This window comes from Ichthyophthirius multifiliis, assembly GCF_000220395.1.
Source record: "Ichthyophthirius multifiliis unplaced genomic scaffold scaff_1120509249611, whole genome shotgun sequence".
In the NCBI taxonomy this organism is placed as follows: domain Eukaryota; phylum Ciliophora; class Oligohymenophorea; order Hymenostomatida; genus Ichthyophthirius; species Ichthyophthirius multifiliis.
Genome location: NW_004087547.1, coordinates 1 through 14233, shown reverse-complemented (window position 1 = coordinate 14233; position 14233 = coordinate 1). Strand labels below are relative to the sequence as shown.

Below are 14233 nucleotides of genomic sequence, written 5' to 3'. Positions count from 1 at the left end.
AGTTTTTTTTTTCAATATAGGTTTATGATAATGAATACTAATATAAAACTCTTCTTTAAAATAAATAAAATTATTATGAATAAGGAATAAAAAGTAAATAAATATTTTATTTGTAGAAAAAAATAATTTAAATAATATAGATAAATTACTTAATATGAAAGTATTTGGCTATTGGATTATGAATGCATTTTGGTAATCAATCATAATAACATTTTTTAGGTAAATTAATACTAAATATACATTTATATTATAAAAAAATTAAATTCAAATAAATAAATTAAGCTATTACACATTAGAATCTAACTTTATTAATTCAAATGGCTTTACTTTGAACTATTGGACTGATGGTGCTTTGGTATTGACAATAGCAATATTTATTGCTAATTTAAAAGTTTTAATTATATCATTTTAATATAATTTGGCTTATTTATTATTTATCATTATATCTATATTATATTATATAATGATGACTAAAGTCATTCCTTTTATGTTTAGATAATCAGATACTTATTCAGTTTTTAATGAGTATAAAAAAAAAAATTATTTTTTATAAATATTTATATTTACATTTAAAGTATACTTGATTGTCCTAATTTTTATTTTGGAATTATACTTTCAATTGGTAGTACTTCCTTTTTAGATTATGGAATAGAATTATGGAATCGTAATGTTATAAAAATATATATATTATTTTTTTTTTATTTTTTCTCAAAAAATAAAATAAAATATAATGCTATTCATTATTTAGGACTGTCATTTTTTATATTTTTTTTATAAAATATAAAAAAATTATAGAAAATAAAAAAGCAAAAAAAAAATTATTTATATATATATATATATATATATATATAAATATATTTATAATTATTTTTTTTTATTTATATAATAAAAAGGTTGGAATTAAGATTTATAATATAGAAATAATTAAAAATAAAAAATATTATAAGAATATTATGATTGATAGAAATTTATTTATAATATATATATCCTGTTTTTAATATTTTATCCTAATATTTTTTAATATCATAACTTGTTTGTTTTCAATAAAAATTAAAAAAAAAGATATTTAGCATTATATTTATAAATTAAATATGTTAATTTATTAAAGTAAATTATATTAATAAAAAATTGGAATATGTTAAATTATTAGTATTAATTATAATATCTAGATTAAAAATTCATAAAAATTAAAATATTATACCTAAATTTAAAATTTATAGATATTACAAACGCATTAAAATTTATTAAATAAATAAACCTGAATAAAAAATAATTTTTTTAATATAAATATTTATAAAAAATAAAATAATGATACTTAGTACTCTATATTAAAATTGTATAATGCTAATAAATCTATAATTAAAATAATCAATAATAATATTATTTTACTAATTAATTTTTTCAGTCAAGTTAGAATAAATAATTATGACTACTTTTGAAAAAATACATAAAATTTTTAATCTTTATATTTAAAATTAGAACATATGAAAATATATACGTATAAATGTAAATTAAAATAATAAATACAAAATTTAATTTTTGCTAGCTATAAATAATATATAAAAAACCTTGTAAAATAATATGCAATAAAAGTATTTTTAAATTAAATTTAAATTCATATAATAAAAATTAAATTCGAAAAAAAATAAAAAAAATATCAATATATATAAATATATATTTTTAAAATTATAATTATATATCAATTATAACTAAAATTTTTAACTTTAATTTTGCTTTTATTTTATTATTTATATTACTAAATCAATTCGTTATATTAGAAATCAATTTATTTATTAAATTAGTCTATTTTTTTATCTTCTTCTAATAAAATATTAGGCAATAAGCTTTTTGTATAATTTTAATTTTAAACGCCCAACAAATCTTTAATTTAAATCGCTTCTTTATTCATTTCATTTAATTTTTTTATTATTTATGTATTATCTTAATTTAGAGATTATTTTTAAATTTGTTCTAATTTTTTTCCTTTTTCTTATATAAACTTTTCAGACTTATCAATTTATTTAAAACTATCAATAAGTTATTTTTAATGAATTTACTTTTAATATAAATTTTTAACAATTTGATTTTTTTAATTAATATATTAAGAGATAAAATCATATGTTTTCTAGTTTTATTATTTACTATCAGAATTCAAATTATTATATTTATTATCAGTTTCTTTTCTAAAAATCTGATATTTTTAAAGAATACCTTCTATTTCTTCTATTTTTTAGTTACATTCTTAATCACATTAATTAATAATTTTCAAATTTTCCTATTAATACTGAACATGTGGTGATTTTAAATTATTTAATAATTGGTTTTTGATATAATTTTAATTTGTAATTATTTAATCTAAATCGTGATTTACATTCTAATTATATTATTATATTATAAAAATAATAAATTATATATTTTCAATTATATCTTCGTTTTTTTTTTTCTAAATTATCAAAAACATATAAAATAAACTGACATTTTAATGAAATTATTTATTATTATATTCTTTTAATAAAACATTTATTTCCAAACATAATAAAATCAACTAACAAAATTATAAAATTCCTTCTTTATTTTAAGAAAACTCCTTACTTTTTATTTTCTCGCAAAATTATTTTGCTTTTAAATTCTTTTAGTTCTATATTTCAGATACTATTTTTCCGAAATTCCAATATTTTACTTATTCCATAAAATATATAGCATTAAATTATTAAATTTTTAATTTTATAATAGACTATATTTTAAAAAACCATTCTTAATATTAAATATAATTATCTTCAATTAGATTATTATTTTATGAACATAATTTAGATAATTCTTTTATTTTTCTAAATTATCTTCTAATAATATGTTAGTATTATTTACTAATTATTCAAGTTCTCTAAAATATTATATGTATTGGTTATTTTCGTAAATATTATCTTCTTAATAAGCTTAATTTTCATATATTTTTTATAAATTTACTTCTATAATAGTATTATTATCATTAATTAAATTTGATTCTTCAAGAACTTTTTATGAAATTTAACAAGAATTTTAGAGAATTTACTCAATATTATAAAATAATGTATTAGATTTTTCTAATAAATTATAAAATAAATATATAATAATAAATATAATTATAAATATAAATATATAAAATATATATATATATATATATATATATATATATATTCATATATATATTATAATTATGTATAAAATACCTTAAAATTATTATTAATTATAAATTAAAAATATTTAATTAATTTCTTATTCAATATCAAAATTATTAACTGTAAAATAGTTTTATAAAATTGGATGTGTTTAAAAATTTTAAATTTAATTTATCTAATTATTTATATAAGTTATTTATTAAGGAATCTCTTATTATTAATCTTAAATTTTTTCATATTATTGAAAGTTTTCTTATTTATAATAAATTTATTCATTTTAATCTTAAATATTTAAATAATTTTAATTATTTCCTACTTCCTCATTTACTTAAACCATATCCTATTCTTCTAAACTAAATAGTCTATTATTTAAATAAATTTATGTATTTCTTCCGTTTTAAGTATTTTTTTAATATGATTAAGTGTTATATCCTTATAATTAATTTAACAATATTTTTTTTTAATTTTCGCCAAATATTTTTCTATAACTTTTCCTGCTTTCAGAGCTTAGCACTTAGTTTTATTTCTATTAAGTGTTGGATTGAAAATTTGGCAAACTATTATAATTTTATTGCATTTTATTTGGAAATGTATTAATAATTTAATTTTATTAATTATAAATAGTTTTAAATGGCTAGTTTTATTAAGTGTAAAAATTGTTTTAATAAGTATATAAAGGTTATAATATTTTTTCAGAATTATTATTAGGTATTTGAATATTTTTAGCAATATTTGTCGGAATTTAAAAATTATTTTTTTGGGGTATAAAATTATCAATAGGTCTATAAGATTGCCTTTAAATAATATTATTATCGTTTGATTCCTAAAATTATCTTTTATTATAATTATTTAAAGTAAATGGAAAATCGTGCTAAATATTTTTAAAAAAATGAATTCCAGATGTATCATCAGGCAATAGAATTGAAGGATTTATACCGTTATCATAAATAGTCAAGTCTGAAATTTGTGTTTCAATATTATTATTTTTCATTATTTATATTTATTATTTTAAAATATTTATTTATAATAAATTAATCATTTAAATTTAAAAAAAATTAATATTTATAATAAATAAAAAAAACTTTTTTAACAAAATAAAATAAAAAAGTATAGATATATATATATATAAATATATATATATATATATATATATTATATATATATATATAAATTTTTTATTTTTTTTTTAAATACTTTAATTTTAAAATTTTAAGATATAAATATTTAAATTTATACATTTTAAATTTATTTTATTTAAAATATTTTATTTAATATGATTAATGTCAACAAATATTAATAAAAATGTTTAATAAATATTTTTTTTTCTTAATTATATAATAAATATTCAAATAAATTCTATAATTTAGAAATATTCTTCATTAACTATTAAAATAAATCTATCAATCCCAATAAAATTAATAACTCCTTTCTTTTCTTATAAAAAGCACTCTATATTTCCTAATTCTAAATCCAATTTATCCACACTTAGATTCTAATAAAGTATTATTGCATATTTATTATTTATTTTTTAAATTTTTTTAATTTATTTCTTCTAATTAAGCGACATTTCCCACATAGTATCAAAAGTATCAACCTCATATAATACCGCATTATTTAATTATCTAATAAGAACACATAATTATCAATATACTACACAAAAGTGAACACATCAGAGCATTCATTGCAACAAATTTACTCATTTTTTTAAATATCCCATATTTCTAGTTCATTTTACGCATTAATAAACGCTATTCTATTCTAATTATCAATACAAAATACTTTACACATAGAATCTAATCCAAAATCAATTCTCCATATTTTTTTTAGATTAAAATCATATATAGATATTCCCGAATTTCCCTTAAAAATCTATAAATCTCCTCTAGATTCATCATCATAGTCATTATTTGTGAAATATTTTATATTAAAAGGTATTAAAATTCTCTAAAAGGGGTAAAATTTAGCATTTTCTCCATGAAAAATGAACTCTTTAGTACTTTCATAGTCTTTTTTTCCATCCAAGTATTTAAAAACATCTATTTCTACGAAAATATTCTCCGTAGTCTTTTTATTTTTCATTAAATAATATAATTTCCCTTTATTATCACTATTAATAGAATCTTAATCTAACTCCAAATTACTACAGTCGGCAATTATACTCTTCAAACATTCATTTTTTTGGATATCAAATAATTAAATTTCAGTTGTAAAAACGACTTCATCTTCATTAAAAAGACCTTTTATACCCAAAAGACCTATTATTTTATTCTCATAAATATTAACTGCTGACCCTTAGTAATTATATAAATCTGTATTATATGATTTTAAAGACACTTATTGCCCGATTTTACCAAAATCAATATTAAAAATTATCAATTATCTACTTTCAGAGTCTACTAGTCCTACTTATTATTGATTTTCTAAACAAAAAATTCTGTCTGTTCTTTTTAGGTTTTAAAAACTGTTATTATTATTGTTTTTAAATATATCTAAATTAGATAAATGTTTCCCATTTTTTAAACTCCAAATATGTAAAAATCCTCTCTTTCCTCCTCCACCTAAAATCCATTAATTATTATTAATTAAATGAATATGATTATATATATCTTCACCCGAATCTTACAAAATAGACCATATTCCACCTTTTGAATCGTAAATTTATATACATTAATTCTTCCCTAAAGCAAAATATAAGTTAGAAATAGGCTATATAAAAAAAACATGACCTTTATTTTTTATGTTAAAAACTTTTTCGCTATTTCTATTAATTATATATACATCTATATTATATAAATCTTTCAAAATAAAATTTTCTCCATCAAAAAAAGATTCAATTTATTAAAATGAATAACCGTTAGTTTTTATTGTTTTAATTATTTTATCTTCTATGTGGTTAATTATAATTATTTCACCATTTCGCATTAATATAATTAATTCTTAATCTTTTTCTTACGGACAACAAATAAATGATATATCATTTATTTATGAAATAATTTCTAATATTAATAATATATATAAAAATAAATATATATATATATATATGTATTATATATATATATATATATATATTATATATTTATATTTATATTTTTATATTAATTTATAATTATATAAATAATTTACTGCTATATAACAATTTTTCTTCATCGAAATCATATATTTTATATGAATCTTTTGTGTATAATATTACTCTATTTCCTTATCCTCCACCTATTTATTTTAAGTTATAATTACTATTATATGATGGAGGAATGTCTAATATCAATTTTATGTTTTTTAATTAATTTGTTTCCCATATACCTAATTAATTTGTTCCTGCAAAATCACATATATTTCCTGCTTTTGTTGTTGTTGTATGTGTTAATCTTGGTTATACATAATATCCTATTATATTTTTATTTTTAATTATTCCATTTTTTTTTAATTAAATCTTATTTTGAGTTTATTTTTTTTATGTTTAAAAGTTTATTTATTAATATTGTATTTTTTATTTTAAAATATTTTTTTTTTTATTTATTTTTTATAATTATTTAATAATTAACATATAAAATTTTAAAAATATATCTGATTTTTTTTAATGTTTTGATACAAATATTTTTTTGCTTATATTATAATTTTTGAAATTTTTTTTTAAATTTAAACATTATATTATTAAATTTTTTATGTATAAAACAATTCAATTTTTTTTTTAAAAAAAAAAATATTAATCAAAATAGAAATTAATGATAATTAAAAAAATTAAATAAAAAAGTATTAAAAAATGGTTAATATTTTTATAATAATTAAGTTTATTTTATATTTTTAAATCCTATATATAACTATTATTATTGCATATAATATTTACTATTAACTAAATAATTAATTTAATAAAATATATATTACAAATTATTAAGATTATTTGATTTGAACTAATACAAAATCAATTACGAATAATTTATATTGAAATAATATTATAGCAATTTATTTCTTATATAAAAGTTTATATTAATAAATTATTTTTAAATATTAAGTAAATATTCAATTTAACTAATATAAAGAATAAATATATTATAAATTATATTTTTATGTTTATTTTAGTGAGAAATCAGATAATTTTAAATATTCTTTATTTAGATTATATATTATTAATAAATAAACTATTATTTATCATATAATAACACTTAGTCATTTTAAATGTGACTTAAATTTAATTATATTAAAATAAAATATTAAATATAAAATATATTTAATGTTTTTAATAGATGTAGACTTTATTGTTTCTTTTATAGATTGTATATTTTAATATATATTTTTATAAACATAATATTTATGAATTAGCTTTCTAATTTTTATTTTTCATTTTTTTTAAATAACATTTATTTATAAAAATAAAATATAAAAATTATCTTAAAATAATTAATAATTGTTTTATTTTATGTTGCTTGAAATCTTTTTTTTAAAGATTATAATTAAAAATCTATATAATTTTTTTATTATTATATATGTTATTATTATTTCTATATTATTACTATTATTTTTTTATTTGTTTTCTTAGTAGTTAAATTATTTTTATTTTTTTCTTAGTATTTAAATTATTTTTATTATTTATTTATTTGTTTTTTTTAATATTTAAAGAATATTTTTTCTTTTTCTAATTTAAAGCATAAATCGACTTTAAATTTTTTATTATTGAAATTACAATAATTAATTTTTTTTTAATTATTTCTCAATTTAAGTTCTTTTTATATTTTATTAAATGATTTCATAATAAATTTTTATTATTTTTATTAAAGAAATTATTAAATTTTGAATTTTTTTCTAAATTATTGATTTGAATATCCCTTATATTGATTAATAAAATGTACTTCATTTACTTATTTTGTTTTATTTATAATTTTATTTTATTATATTATATTTTAATATATTAAAAAATTAATTTATAAATTTAATAACTTATATAAATAAGCTAAAATATGAATTATAATATTATATAATAAATTAAACCTATCTTTTACAAAAAATATTTTTAGTTTATATTAAAAAACACAAATGTTATATTCATTTTTTTATTTGAAAAATAAATATATAGAACATAGTATTTTTATTTTCCAAAATAAAAATATATTTTCATTATTTATATATAGAATAACTTAAAATCTTCTTATCTTATAATTTTTTTATTAGAAAATAATCTATTTTAATTAATACAATAGTAATAATTAAATGTAATATTTGATTTATTAATTCTTTATATTTCAACATAAAAATAATAAATTTAATTTATTGACAAATTAAAATAAAATGAAAATATAATGAATTAAAAAAAATAAAAAAATTTAAAATAATAAAATTATATAAAAAAAAAAAAAAAAATTCCTTTTTGGAAATATATAAAAAAATATTAAATAAAAATTAATTATAATATTTGTTAAATATAATATATTTCATTGAATTTTTTAATTTTATATATAAAAAATTATTATTAAAATACAATTATTTTTCATAAATATTAATTATTATATCTTTATTTTAAATAAATAATAATTCATAAATCTTTATTTTTAATAAATCTATTTCCTTCTGAATTCGAAGTACTAATTTTGATTGTATTTCTAGCATATTTTGGATCATAAACAACTTTTCCATTAAATTAATCATTATCATCCTTTTTTATGTTTAAAAAAAAAAAGTAAATAAATAAATTTATAATTAAAACATTTTTTTAAATTTAAATATAAAATATATTTAAGAATTTCACATACTTATTGTGGTATATTTTTACTTTATATTTGTTCATAACATTAACCAATAGATGAATTTATTATTTCTTCCATTTTTTTATTTTTAATTTTCTAATTAATTTAATTAATTATTTTAAAAAATATATTATAATATTTATAAAAATTTAATTCATTAAAAATATATTATTTAATATTATTAAATAGATAAAAATCCAAAAAAATTAATAAATGTTTTATTAATAAATAACAAATTTAGATATTTATTCTATTAAATCATTAAGATTTTCAAAAAAATAGATATAAATATATTTATTTTATTTTTAAAACTAAACCTTTAAATAAATAAAAATATTTTTTCCTTAAAAAGAAAATAATTACTAATAATACCTAAAAATAAAAAAAACAAAAAAAAAACAAAAAAAAAATACAAAATAAAATAAAATCTAAAAAAATATATATATATAAAAAAAAAAGATTCAAATAATAATAATAAAAAAAAAATGCAACAAATATTTTTCCACTAATAAACCACATAACTTCATAAAATCTTAAAATACACCCAAGTAGGAGTCTTCCGTAAAAGATGGTATAATTCCAATGAATTATTTCCCAAAAGAGCCTACAATTATATCCATGATCTTCCTTAAGAAAACCAAACAAAGACCAAACACCTTCGTTTTGTTTACGAATCTCCAATGAAGGCTACTGATAAAAGGAAGTTTAAAACAGCTGAATTTCGTAAATATTAAGAAGACTTAGAAAACTTAGCAAAGCATGCAATGGTAGGAAAAACAATAAAAGAGATTAAAATAGAAGAAAAAATCGAACCTGACCCTATTTATGGTTTTCAAGAAAGACCATAAAAAACATTAAGCCGTCCTTTAGGAAAAGAGCTTTTTTTTTATTTCCGAAATGAAAAATATATGGAAAATTCTAACAGAAAAATAGCTTATTTAACACAATTTTAACCCAATTCAAATAAAGTTAATGAAATAAAGCCTTTTATTGACTAAATATATTAAATATCTAAAACATAAATTCAAGAATAAGTTTGCGGTAATCAATAAATAATCATTGAAGATGATTTTTATGCCAAAAATCAAGAAATAAAGGCATAATTCGACCTAATAGGTTCCAAAATACCTGATTTACACCAAAAATAAATACCTGATTTAGCCCTAACCCTTTCATTTACCCTAAGATATAACAAAGATGTATTTGGAATCTGGTAAAAAATAGAAGAAAGGATAAAAGATTCCCTAAACCACTACTCAACCCTCGACCTAGCCAAAATCCATTACGCCTCATGCTCAATATATCCTAAATCACTCTCACATACAACCCAAAAGGCAATCATAGACATTGTATTTAACGAATTAGACTAAGTAAAGACTTTGGAGGAACTGACTCATATTCTATTTGCTTTCCGAAACATAAATTCGCATAAATATTACATAAAATTACTAGATGAAATTACTAAAAGACCACTATAAAATGTCTAATAAGCTATCCATTTACTACACGCTTATGCCCATTCTAGATTCCCGGTAAATAAAAGAAAATAATATAGAGAAAAAGACCAAGATAAGAAGGAAAATGAAAAAATATTAAACTATTTAGCTGATATATTAGCTTCAAATGCATCTAGTATTAAAAATGGTGATGATATAGTAAGAGTACTTGTTTCTTTGAATAATTTATAAACCGAAGTCTTCAAAGATGTCCTTTTTCATCTTGAAAGAAATACTTTAGAGTAAATTTAGACATTTGATGGATTTCAAATAGCTTCTATAATGTATGGATTTGCTAAATCAATTAATAATTATGGGTTTGGTAGCGAAAAATTATATTAGGAATTAATAAAGAAATGTAAGGCATTTTGGAATGAATTTACTCATGTTTAAAAAAGTCACGCTTTCTTCGCTATGACTTCATAAGATATAAATGATAATGATTTTAGATAAAATTTTATATAACCTTGGCTAAATAATTATTTAGAAACAGATTTTAATTATTCAGTTTTACATTATGTAGCTTTTTCATTAATATATGAATAAAATAAAGGTATTTATATAATATATATATAAATATGTATAAATAAATAAAATATAATAAATAATGAATTATATATTTTTAAATATTCATAAAAATTTAAATATATATATATATATATATATATATATATATATAATTATATATATTTATTTTTTCATTTGTATATATAGATTAAGATATTTGGAAAAAATTTGTTAAAAATATACATTAATAATAATTTCACGTTCCTACAGTAAATTACTTTCCATTAAAATGGGCAAAAATTTACATCTAGAAATTGTTTCCTAATTGGAATTTAGAATAATATAAATTAGCTTGCATGAATGCCGAATTAACATGGAGTACATACCGTTAATTATTATCAATTATTTAAAATAATAAAGAATATTTAAACATTAGTTAATTATTATAAACAAAATCAGAAATATACATTAAAACTCTAGAACCTTTTGAAAATCTGTTTTTAATTGAATAAATTATAGTCCCAGAAAAGGTAGTTATTTTAGTTTAAGGAGAAAAATAATCATTAAAAAATGGTAAGGCTACACCTGCACATAGAGCTAAAATTGCTTTATTAGAAATGCATAAGTATGCAGTTTTTAATATTGTTTTTAAGGATTTCGAAAAGATTTAAACTGATTCAAAATTGAAGTTTTTGGAAGAAACTATTAAAAAATTAGTCAGTAAATAAAAAAAATACATTGAAGAAGTTGAAGAATAAGAATAATGGCTTTAGTTTATGGACAAAAAATAAAAATAAATAATAAATGCAGTATAAATTGAAAAAGTTTATAAAGGAGGAAAAGTTAATATTGATACATTCGATGTACCTTTTGATTGGAGTAAATTATAGGGAGAATTTAAAAAAAGATAAATGTAAGTTGAAGAAAATAGAAAATTGTATGGAGTTACAGAAGAAGATGATTTTGAATAGTAATCGATAGAAGAATAAAAGAATTAAGAAAATTAATCTAAAAAATAATATATTTCGAAAGAAAAAAAAAAAGTAAATAAAAAGAAAAATAAGATAAAGAAATATGATAGAAATTTTTTGTAATTAAATTTTTTATTATATTTTAAATTTAATATTAAAAATTATAGTTATCAAAGTTATAAAGAAAAAATATATAAATAAAATTTATTTTATTTTTAAAAAAAATTAAAATTATATTGCATAATATATTTATAGATTTTAAATAATAATAAAAATTAATAGAAAATATAAAACAAAAGATATAATAAATATGAAGACAAAAATAAAATTTAATATAATATAAAATTATATAAAATATAGATTAATAAATAATAAATGAATTATTTTTATTTATATATTATCAAAAAAAAAAAAAAAAAAATTGTAATAAATTAAAAATTAAATTTTTTTAAAAAAATAAAAATAAATAAAATATTGAATAAAAATAAATAAATTATATTAAATATATATATTAATATTAATTTATTTATATAAATATATATATATATTAAATATATATTTATATATATTTTTTAAAAATATATATTTTATATTATAATTCTTTTAATTATATATATTCTAATTCAATTATAAAGATAATATCCTCCTATAATTACTATTATACCTATAATATAAAAATAATGAATATGTCCTTAATTTTTTATATGTTTAGGATTAACTCCTTTTATCTTTCCTACAATGAATTCTTTTCTTAATTCTTTAACACTTTCCGGATGTTTTGCTTCTTAAAATTATTAGCTTGCATCTTTTCCACTGTTTGTTATTAAAATTTTTGATCCTCCAGGATGTTAATTCTAATATTTAGTTAAATCATAAACATATTCATCTATAACCATCCAAAGACTATCTTATTTATTATGTTTTTCTAATTCATCCCATGTTATATCATTTTAAAGTACTTCTTATTTTTTTATCCATTCTTAATATTCAGTCGGCTATTCCCCTTATTCTATCATTCCAACTTTACGTTAATCTCTTATAGATATTGCATAATCAGTATGACCTATTGATTTGAATCTTTATGTTGCGTCCTTTCCTCCATATTTAAGTAATATGTCATCTCCACCAGGATGTTCAGCTAAATATGTAGTAACATTATATACTATACCATCTATTAATATCCAGCAATCTGTGTTTGTTGAATGTTTTTATAGTTCAGTCCATTTAATTGTTCTATTATTATCTTTAAACATTTTTTTTTTATAAATAAGAAATAAATAATTATAATTTTTTATAAATTTTTTTTATTTTTTTTTTTAAAAAATATATAAAAAAATTATTCAATATTTTAATATATAAAATATTTTATTATTTTTACCATAATAAAACTTTTTATTCCTTTAAATAATTAAAAAATTATTTATATAAAAAATAATAAAAATATATTTGAATTATATAAATAAAATTATACAAAAATTATTATACTTTTAAAAAAAAAATATTGAATAAATTTTAAAATTGTAATTTATATTAATTACAATAATAAGAAAATTAAATTACAGATTTAATTATAAAAATAAAATAAAAATATAAATTAAATAATATTGATTTATTTATAAAAAAAAAACTATAAACTGAATATTAATAAATAATTTGAATTTTTTAGTCAAAATTATAATATATAGATTTAAATTTTAAAGTATTTTTATATAATGTTAAAATTAATATAAATATATATTAAAATAATTAATAAATAAAAAATAAAATTAATAAAAAAAATAATAATAATAAAATAAAAAATATTTATATATATATATATATATATATATAAAACTTTAATTGTATATTATTATAAGAAATTAATTTTTTTTGAAATAAAAGATTTTGATACATGCTCGTATGAGAAAATATAAGAAACTATTTTTGTCTTTTACTACACTTATTTACATATAATGAATTATCAATTTTGATAACATTATAATTTTTTATTAAATATTTAAACAAAATGTAATATTCTTTTTAAATAAACTATTTTAGAAATAAAAAATTTGTATATTTTTTTTGAATAATTATTGTTTTATTTTTATTTTATTTTAAAATAATATTATAATTTATCAGCATTATAAGTATAGGAATATATATATAATTTTACAAAAAAATATCAAAATATTGATTAATTTTATATTTTTTTTATAAAATTAAAAATAAAATATAATATAAATAGGATATTAAAAAAAAAATATTTTTTTAATTTTTTAAATATAAAATACATTTTTTTTTTTATTATTATTATTATTATTATTATTATTATTATTATTAATTATTATTATTATTATTTTAATAAGATTAAATTATTATAATTATAATTT

At 15.2% G+C, this 14233-nt stretch overlaps 3 protein-coding genes across 3 annotated transcripts in view, besides 33 other annotated features; 2 read left to right on the top strand and 1 right to left on the bottom strand. All coding sequences in view use genetic code 6, as the record gives it.

Annotated features, from left to right (window-relative positions):
- The window catches only part of IMG5_016080 (phospholipid-translocating p-type flippase family protein, putative), a gene marked incomplete at its 5' end in the record, with an annotated part of 2138 nt that extends 1123 nt beyond the window's left edge, over positions 1-1015 (top strand). The window contains 5 exons of the mRNA XM_004039584.1: positions 3-93; positions 141-219; positions 283-525; positions 576-664; positions 894-1015. Of these exons, the coding sequence (XP_004039632.1) occupies positions 3-93; positions 141-219; positions 283-525; positions 576-664; positions 894-961 (570 nt within the window). The 3' untranslated portion in view covers positions 962-1015. The remainder of the gene's footprint in view (positions 1-2; positions 94-140; positions 220-282; positions 526-575; positions 665-893) is intronic.
- Positions 772-806: a microsatellite.
- Positions 820-870: a microsatellite.
- Positions 824-863: a microsatellite.
- A 729-nt stretch (positions 1016-1744) lies between the features above and the next one.
- Positions 1745-1794: a microsatellite.
- Positions 1749-1787: a microsatellite.
- Positions 1795-3082: 1288 nt separating the features above from the next.
- Positions 3083-3143: a microsatellite.
- Positions 3100-3190: a microsatellite.
- A 180-nt stretch (positions 3191-3370) lies between these two features.
- Positions 3371-3444: a microsatellite.
- Positions 3445-4174: 730 nt separating this feature from the next.
- Positions 4175-4234: a microsatellite.
- Positions 4235-4263: 29 nt separating this feature from the next.
- Positions 4264-4324: a microsatellite.
- Positions 4325-6163: 1839 nt separating this feature from the next.
- Positions 6164-6243: a microsatellite.
- Positions 6201-6267: a microsatellite.
- A 352-nt stretch (positions 6268-6619) lies between these two features.
- Positions 6620-6673: a microsatellite.
- Positions 6674-7347: 674 nt separating this feature from the next.
- Positions 7348-7378: a microsatellite.
- Positions 7379-7670: 292 nt separating this feature from the next.
- Positions 7671-7737: a microsatellite.
- A 273-nt stretch (positions 7738-8010) lies between these two features.
- Positions 8011-8058: a microsatellite.
- Positions 8017-8061: a microsatellite.
- Positions 8062-8449: 388 nt separating this feature from the next.
- Positions 8450-8484: a microsatellite.
- Positions 8485-8627: 143 nt separating this feature from the next.
- Positions 8628-8704: a microsatellite.
- A 566-nt stretch (positions 8705-9270) lies between these two features.
- Positions 9271-9300: a microsatellite.
- Positions 9273-9312: a microsatellite.
- A 63-nt stretch (positions 9313-9375) lies between these two features.
- Positions 9376-12243, top strand: IMG5_016070 (hypothetical protein; the record flags this gene model as incomplete). Its single annotated transcript, XM_004039583.1, has 3 exons — positions 9376-10939; positions 11374-11863; positions 12225-12243. The coding sequence occupies 3 exons, from the start codon at positions 9376-9378 to the stop codon at positions 12241-12243; spliced, it is 2073 nt and encodes a 690-aa protein (XP_004039631.1).
- Positions 10945-10994: a microsatellite.
- Positions 11031-11076: a microsatellite.
- Positions 11923-11962: a microsatellite.
- Positions 12183-12223: a microsatellite.
- Positions 12244-12314: 71 nt separating the features above from the next.
- Positions 12315-12357: a microsatellite.
- Positions 12347-12423: a microsatellite.
- Positions 12367-12433: a microsatellite.
- Positions 12400-12482: a microsatellite.
- Positions 12414-12482: a microsatellite.
- Positions 12483-12487: 5 nt separating this feature from the next.
- On the bottom strand, positions 12488-13117 carry IMG5_016060 (succinate, putative; the record flags this gene model as incomplete). The annotated part of the gene is made up of 1 exon (XM_004039582.1): positions 12488-13117. One exon carries the CDS (start codon positions 13115-13117, stop codon positions 12488-12490), a length of 630 nt encoding a protein of 209 aa, XP_004039630.1.
- Positions 13118-13603: 486 nt separating this feature from the next.
- Positions 13604-13666: a microsatellite.
- Positions 13664-13694: a microsatellite.
- A 450-nt stretch (positions 13695-14144) lies between these two features.
- Positions 14145-14201: a microsatellite.
- Between the last annotated feature and the right edge of the window lie 32 nt (positions 14202-14233).